General features: G+C 54.8%; 1 protein-coding gene across 1 annotated transcript; it reads right to left on the bottom strand.

Annotated features, from left to right (window-relative positions):
- Positions 1–435: 435 nt before the first annotated feature.
- On the bottom strand, positions 436–7842 carry EMX2 (empty spiracles homeobox 2). The gene is made up of 3 exons (XM_068951618.1): positions 7028–7842; positions 4687–4871; positions 436–1797 (listed from the first exon to the last, which is right to left on the bottom strand). The coding sequence occupies exons 1-3, from the start codon at positions 7416–7418 to the stop codon at positions 1630–1632; spliced, it is 744 nt and encodes a 247-aa protein (XP_068807719.1). The 5' UTR covers positions 7419–7842; the 3' UTR covers positions 436–1629.
- Positions 7843–8236: the final 394 nt, after the last annotated feature.

Here is an 8236-nt window from a genome sequence, read left to right on the forward strand (position 1 = left end):
ACTGGGAAGGGAGGGGGGGTAAAAGAAAGGAAAAATCCTCCCCGCAAAATGAAATACGTATTTTTGAAAAGGAACTCCCCGTTGTAGCAGCGCTTTCCCTTTCCGCGGACTGCGGCTGCTGAGGACCAGATTGTTTAACCCTCCCATTACGAGTCGGTTTGCACTTCAGGTTCTAACCAGGGAAGGGGTTGGGTTTGTTTTGGTGTTTTTTTAACGTATTTATTTACAGCAAGTGGGTCTCTGCGGCTTATTTTTAGAGGTCTATTTACAAGCGAGTGAATTCATTAAGAAAATGCTCCTATCGCCTCAGGAATGCGCTGCGTGGTCAGGAGAGCGCAGGCTCCGACCGCACAAAATTAGCAGCTAAAAATATGGGGAAAACTAGCAATTTCCGACAAATCTGGGGGAGGGGGAAAATATATTGCTTAACATTGTAGGGCATATTGATAAATCTTTATTGACAAAATATTGACAATGACATACTTCTTGGAAGTATATAGTGTGTTAGAATTCTAACAAATTAAACACAAAACACAAAAATATTTACATTCTGGTATAGAAGACATGAAGGAAACATTTGTCACTTTTTTTTTAGTAGCTCTATAATCTCGGAATATTATAAGGTCAGTGCTTGAAAATTGCTCCAATGAAAATGGCCATTAGGAAAAAAAAATCAATCCGTGATTTTAAGTCCCTTTTTTTTTCCTGCATCATCCCAGCCTGGGAGGTATCCCCACCGCCAAACCTGGTCGCTGGGCTTGCGCTTTATTTATTTTAAAAAATAATGATCATCCGGTTTCGCAATGGGGATATAATCGGGGAGGGGGGGATAGATTAGATTAGATTTTTATTTTTGGCAGCAGAAGTCGTGACCAGCAGCCCCCCCCCTCCCGTCCCTCCCCTGCCCCACCGTGTTTGTCCATCCGGAAGGAACACTATGCTTTGTTACTGCTACTTCATTTAGCTTTCACAAACACTTTGACGCCAGAAGTTATCATAAAATGTTTACAGACTGCACATTTCTCGTAAAATAAAATTAAAAAGCACACAGAACCTGTCTTAAAGGGAAAAAATTACAATTCATTTCTGTCTTTAGGAACCGGGGTACTTTTTTCTTTTTTTTCTTTTTTTTTTTCCTTTTTTCCTTTTTTGCCCAAACGGCTTTACACATGCAATTCAAGTTTCTGAAACAGGTGTGGGTTTTGGCTGCTTACGGAAAATTTTCTTTTAAAGACGGAAAAAACTGTGAAGTGCAAAATGTCCTGTAAGTTGGAAATTTTTTGTTTTTTTATTTTTTCTTTTTAAGATTTTTTTAAAGTTTTTTAATTTTTTTGACGTAATGTTTTTAAAAGTGGACTGCGAGAAACGGAATACCTGTCAATCACCTCGTCTCGGTGGTTTGCCTTTGACTGACAGATCCCCTTTGCCAGAGCTGTGCCAGCAGTGCCACAGTTTGGACCTCTCGCAGTCTCGCCTTCGCTTGGTCTCAGCTGCCCTCCTAGTCGGGAATCGCATTTTGTTGAAGATCTCTGTGTCCCTTCCCCGCACCGCCACGTTGGTGTGTGTGTGAGCCTTTAACACTTTCTGTTGGTGGGTTGGTTGGCTTGAAAAGTCCAAAAGTGCCAGTTTTTAATCGTCCGACGTGACGTCGATTTCTTCTGGACTGGCTTGTTTGGTGGCGATTCTCCACCGGTTAATATGATGAGTCCCTTTTTTCTTCTGTTGTGAGTCTGAGCCTTCCTCTTCCAACTTTTGCCGCTTGAACTTTGTCCTTCTGTTCTGAAACCATACTTTTACCTGCGGGGGGGAAAGGCACCGGGCGTTAGTCCGCCGCCTGTCCGGACACGGGTGCTCCCCGGCGCCTGCTCCCCTGGCCGTGCCCGGGGCTCCGCGCCCTGCCTGCGCCGCCACCCAGCCTGGCGGGGGACGAAGGGGGCCTGGGCCCGGCGCTATCCGAGCATCTCCGGGAAAAGGACAGACACCTCCACCTGTGTCTACCCAGGCATCTATAGAGCAAACACATATACTCAGGCATACGTGCCTCTGTGTCGACGTGCGTACGGATAACTCTGGAAAGTCATCCAGATGCGTGTCTATAGATCCACACTCCATAGACGTGCTAGACATATGTGTGTCTGCGCAGGCACCCACACAGACCCCGACGGGGTGAGCGAGCGCATATCCGTATGTGCAGAAACGCAGGCACTCGCTGCCTCCTGCGCGCACCTCTGGCACGGGGGCCGGTACGAACACGGACCCGCCGCGTATCAACATGGATGAGTTTCCTGTACATTGCCCGCACGTTGCGCCAAGTATCTAATGGAGGAAAAACAAAGGGTAGATTCGCGGCGAACAGCTTTCAAAATCCAAACACTGCCGTCGGGGAAGCGCTGGGCAGGGGGAAGCCACCTGGGTGGCTACTGTTACCCGCTCCCACCGAAGCGTCCCGTAGCCTCCAACATCTGGAAAGTGCTCCCGGGACCGGGGCAGCGGAGGCCGAGGCGGCCCGGCTGCGAGGCGCCCCGCCGCTCGGGGGCCCCGGGTCCGGTCCCAGCCCGACCCGGGCAGGGGCAAAGCAGGGAGCGAGGCGCCCAAAGCACAACGAGGTCCTCGGCCCCTGTAACAGGGCGGCGGGATAGAGGCGGGGAGGTAGCGGGGCGAGATCTTTTCCTTTCGGAAAATAGAGTAAAATGAAGCAAAAAGTGCCAATATTAGAACTTCCGGCGCTTCCCGGAGCGGCTCCTCCGGACTTGCCGTCCAGGAGCAATCGTATTAAGGCGAAACCTGTAAGAGCCATCATAAATGCCGCTCTGAATTTGTTCAGAGCCGAATAAATCTGACTTAACCATCCGGCAGCTGACTTCAGTGCTTTAATTGCAGATAGTATTGATCCGGGAGCTATCTCCAGGGCTGGCCACACTCCTTGTAGCGGCCAAAGGTAAACATTTTTTTTTAAGCAGTTTAGACTCTGGTTCTGTCTGAAAGTGCCTGATAAAGGCCCCAGCAAGGGGGGAAAAGGGAACTGGAGCATTTTAATAAGCTGGTTTAACCCGCTTCGCTGCCTCTTCAGAACAGAGACCTGCCTGGCCGGACACACATCTTTGCTGCATTTTCATATTCTCCAAAAGTCCCCCATTAAAAAGCTGAGCGAGGAACAAGGGGTGAGTTTAATTTGCTTTTAGTTTGCTAATTGAAGGGGAGGACGGTTCATTTCTGCACGCTGATCTCCCAAAAGGGAGCTCATTTGTAGGGGACTGGGGGTTTGACATCCGGACAAAAGACCCCAACCAGCTTCGGAATCAAGCAGCACAAAGACCACCTTAAATACAGCTTTCCAGTGGAAATAAGCCTGTGACCGGTCCCTTGTTCGGAGAACCTCATAAAAGTGGCGATCCCTTTTTATTGTTTTGTTAGGGAGACATTTTAAAACAAAAGCTCCAACCTCTTTATTACTTCCCCCACGAAAAGGAGTTAAAAAAAAAAAAAGTGTTACAACTTAATCCGCCCAGAGAACGCTCTGTTTACTGGGAACTTTGAACTAGGCTGCGGCTGGGTATTTTGTTTTTTTAAAGTACAGTGCCACATACTGTAGCAAAGACAATCCCCATCTGGAGCCCTCTTTCTATCAGTATCCTAGAAAGGAACAACACAAAAACCCAGCGCAACAACAACAACAACAACAACAGACTCAAACTCCTGCCTCTCTTCCGGCGATGAGAAAACCGCGTGAAAACCGCCCTCGGCGCTGCCCGGCGGCGCGGCGGCCGCGGATGCCTGCCGTCGGGGCAGCGTGGGCCGCGGCCGCCGCTCCGCTGCGCCGCGGGGGCTCCGGCGGGAGCCCGCGCGCACCCCACGCGTGGCCCGTCGCTCCCGGGAGTGTCCGCGCCGCGCCGCCGGCCGGAGCCGGCCTCGGCCCCTGCGAAGACCCTCGGCCGGGACACGCGGAGCAGAAACGCGGGAGAGTCTCTGATTGTCCCTCCACACGGACAACCGAAACAGTCTCCGGTGAACCCTTGGACGGCAGCCAGCCAACGCGGGGAAGGAGGGGGATTCCTTGCTGTTAATAATTTCGCTGCTTTTATTTTTAATCTTTATGCCATCGTGAACGGGCTCCTTATTTCGCGGCTGCTGGACGCAGGGCTAGAAATGAGTGAAAAATCATCTGATAGAGTCTATTTCTGCCCCAGCATCAGAAAGGTTTTCCTTCCCTCCCCTTTTGTTTTTGTTCCCCCCCCCCCCCGACTCCCGACACTCAAGTATTTCTCAGGGTGGCACCAGTCCCAGAGAAAAACGGCCAGGAGCTCCTTTCATTTGCAAATCGAAATTCTCGCTCGGCCCGGGGCTCATGCAGTCCCTTGCCTCTGCTGGGGTCTCTCCGGTGAGACCGAAACCGCCCCAGAGCACAGAGCTTCCTATGCCCGGCAAAGGCCCTGCTGCCCTCCAACAAAGGCGATGGTTCCCGTAAACGGGAGAAGGTTTTATAATAAGCAGGCACGTGGAGAGGCATGCGAGGGGAGACGCCTCACTCCACCCCATTGGATTAGATCTAGAGGTCTAAATTCCCAGAGAATTTGCCTGTATTTTTACCTGCATCTCAGGGCCGGCCGGGTGGTTTTCCGAAGGTGCGTCCAAGTACTTTCGCTTTATCCCCCGGCCGCAGATGCCCGCTCCGAGCTTTGCCCTTACCTGAGTTTCCGTGAGGCTGAGGCTGTGTGCCAGCTGTTTTCTCTCTGCTCCTACTACATAATGGTTCTTCTCAAAGGCATGTTCCAGTCTCAGTAATTGGGATGGGGAGAAAGCTGTACGGATCCGTTTGGGTTTCCTGGCCAGTGCATTGTGCAATAGGAAGCTCTCCGGGCTGGTTTCATTCCCTGGGCAATAGGGAAAAACAGAGATTAGCAACACACCTTCCCCAAACCCACTCGGGAGGACTTTTTAGAGCAGGGTTTATTTTCTCCCACCATTACCCGCAGGAGAAAATCTACGTGTTATTTTCAGAAAGCGCCTTTCTTCAGTTGTCCTTCGAGAAATAGATGGAAGGAAGGCATAGGGGAAGGAGAGGACTCCAGAACATCTGGGGAAAAAATCAAATACTAAAACACAACCTAGGGAGGACTGGGGAAAAAAAGAAAAAAAAAGTAAAAGAATTGGCCAGAGCCCGGCTGCGGAGTCTGCGGCTTCATCCTGCAGCAGTGCCGCTTTCCCTTACCCACCGTCATCCTCAACTCTCCCCTTGTTTGTTTGCTTATTTATTTCCTCCCGGCGCGGCGATCTGGACTGAACCGAGCGGCGCGGTCCCGGCCGAGCCCCCGCCTCCCCGGCCGGCCGCGGCGCTCGGGGAGCAGCCAGCCAGCGCCTGCCCCGCTCCAGCCCGCTCCCTCCAGCCTCGTCGCGCTTTTCTCGCCCAAAACTCCCGCCGGCGGCTTTTTCCTCTCTCTTCTTTTCGTTTTGCCTGGGTTTTCCCCGGCGCTGGCTTTCCCCGCCGGTGCGCCGCCGGCCCCTGCCCGCTGCCTCGGCCCGGCGGGCGCTGGGAAACCAGCAACCAAACTTCGGGGAGGCCGCGCAGCAGAAACCCGAGCTGCCGCTTTGCAGCAGCGGGGAGGAGGGGGCAGTAGTCGGGGGCTTTTTTTGCGCGGCTCTGCCTCCACGACGGCGCTCTGCCACTTCTCTGCGCCGGTCCTTACAAATATACCGAGGGTCTCTCTCCGTAAGTGCATCAAAAATCGTTAAAGGAGGAGGGTATGTTTGAAATCAGGCTGTGGCTCAACATCAGGACATTTCCGCCTTTCATCTACTGCTCTTTAGCAATCGCCTGATGACTGTGACAAATAATTTGGTGAGCGAAACCTGTAATTTTGTTCTGAGGGGATAATAATCCATTTTGTGTTTCTGTCCGCCTTGCTTCGGAGAGAGTCTCTCCTTTTCCAACCCGGGTGCAACGGCTCGGCTGCAGGAAGTAGGGGAATTAGATAATGCAGGTGGTTTGTTTTCGTTCGGAAATAATAAATAAAAATACTGAAAGAGGTAGACGGACCCCACCGAGCCGGGGCTGATTTTTTGTGTAACGAAAGAGACAGAAATTGGACTCTTTAGGGGAGAAACCAGCTCACCCTTCGGAGAAGGCGCTGCCGGTTGCAAAGGGTTAAACGAGGGGGATTTTATTGATTGTGCGCCATTGGATTTGGTTATTTTCCCTCAGCTGGTTATTAATCACTTGGCAGCTCGGAGGCTCTCCCTGCCTGCCCGGTCCCTCCACGCCGAATCGCCCTCTTTTCCCCTCGGCTTCGCTCGCCGCCGCAGCCCCAACTCCTCGGGTTGCTCCTGCGCTGGGATTTTGTTTTCCTTCCCAGGAGTTCGTTTCGTTTCGCTCCCGTCCCCGTTAATAGGGGAGGGAGGACGGATTTTGCGCGGCGGGCGAGTGTGCCCGGCTGCGGGAGGCGCCGCTGCGGAGACGGCCGCGGCGGGCGGCGGGGGCTCCCCGCGGCCCCGGCAGGCCGGCGCGGAGCGGCGCGGGCACGGCCGCCTTCCTGGGGGAGCCTAAAACTCGCTATCCCTCCATTTCCTCCTCTGCGGGGCGGTTTCCTTCGCGGCTCTTCTGTAGCTTTTCACCCACCAAAACAAAAATATCCACCTCGGCCAACCACCGGTTTCAATCCCCGTTCCTTCAGAGGAAACAAACCCAGAAGCCATAGCCGGCCTTGCCTTCCTGCCCGCCCCCCTCCTCCAAAGGAAAAAATAAAGAAGGGAAAAATAAAAAAAAAAAAAAAAGAAGAAGAAGAAGAGGAGGAAAGCCGAGCCCAAACCCCTCGGCCCTGACAGCTCCTCAACTTCGGTGGCGGAGGAAGGCACACACAAAAGACCCTCCGCCAAGCCGAGCCCGGAGCTCCGAGCAGCGCGGCTGACCCCTCCTTCCCCGGGCCACCACCACCCCGCCGCCCGGGCCGTGTCCTGCCCAGCCGCGGGGACGCCCGGCTGGGGCTGGGGGTTGGCCGGGGGGGATAAGAAGGAGAAGAAAAGTTGCACGTACCTTGAAACCTGTGTCCCAGATATCGGTACCGGTGTATTAGCCAGGGGTAGAAGGTGGAGGGGTCCCTTTGCTGCGAGGCGAAGAGAGGGTGCGTGGAGTGCGAGGCGGGCAGGGGGTGGGCGGCCAGGGCGTGGGGAGGGGGCACGGGATGGACCGGCACGGCCGGGTTAGGCGGGTGGGAGACGGCCTCTGCAAAGACCAAGTCCGGGTTGGAGTAGACCCCCCTGCCGGTGGAGTGGAAGCCGTTGAGAAAAGGGTTCATCGGGCTGGAATTGGCATAGCTCAGCGCCGCCGGCCGAATAGGATCCTCGGAGCGAGACGCGGGCAAGGGGCTGTCTTTGGCCACCAGCGACTCGATGGTGAAACACCGCTTGGGTGTGGGCTGAAACATGCTGCCGCGGCGAGAGTCCCCGACCAAATCTCTGCCTGGCTCTCTGGTGCGCGGGAGGCGATCCGGGGAAGTTTGCAGCAGGGAGTGACTTGAGGAGGGATAGATACACACATAAATAGACAGGGGCTGGAGGAAAGGAGGCAGCGGCAGCCAGCGGTACCCAAAAGGGAGACACACACGCACCACGCACACACACAAAAAAAAGTTGCTGGGAGAAGTTTCCCTCCTGCAAGGAAAAGGCGGTCGGCCCCCCCCCTCCCTCCCTAAGTCCAAAGACAATCCATGGATGTGATCGGCCCCTTCACAAGTTGTGCAAACGATTTGTTAGTTCATGAGCCTAATTAGTGCTGGGATCACATAAACAGCTTCCTCTGAAGCCTGGTAAATGGCTTGATGATTGGTCGCTATTACTCGCCTTGAGGTTGAAGGGGGAGACTCTTTAAAGTGCGTCAGAGGGGAGGCGAGCGCCGGGCAGCGCCATCGGGAGGGATGGAGCCGCGGCGCGGCGCGGAACGGAGTGCGGCGGGAGCGCGCCGCCAGCGCGGGGGGAGCTCGCCGCCCCGCGCAGCCTCGCCCCCGCGCCGCTCCGCCGCCCTCGGCGCCGCTCCGCCGCTCTGCCCTCCCTCCCGCCGGGCCGAGGGTGCACAAGGTAGGGGGGGACAGCCGAGGTAGGGGGGCAGCGGGGGACACCCCTGGGTGCTGAGGGGTGGGGGGGGCGCGGCGGGGGCGCGGCCGGGGTGGGGGGAGCTGCTGCATCCTTGCTCTGATCGCTCGGTGAAGTTAACGCGCCTCTGCCAGCCTGACAACCCCTCTCCCTG

Source organism: Struthio camelus, chromosome 7 (genome assembly GCF_040807025.1).
Source record: "Struthio camelus isolate bStrCam1 chromosome 7, bStrCam1.hap1, whole genome shotgun sequence".
Classification (NCBI taxonomy): domain Eukaryota; kingdom Metazoa; phylum Chordata; class Aves; order Struthioniformes; family Struthionidae; genus Struthio; species Struthio camelus.

Bases quoted from the DNA above. Each gene is read 5' to 3' on its own strand.
- EMX2 (XM_068951618.1), bottom strand. From the start codon at position 7,418: ATGTTTCAGCCCACACCCAAGCGGTGTTTCACCATCGAGTCGCTGGTG. The intron at 4,872-7,027 runs GTACGTGCAACT...CCTATTGCCCAG, and splicing joins TCTGGGACACAGGTTTCAAG to GGAATGAAACCAGCCCGGAG. The intron at 1,798-4,686 runs GTAAGGGCAAAG...TCCCCCCCGCAG, and splicing joins TCAGCCTCACGGAAACTCAG to GTAAAAGTATGGTTTCAGAA.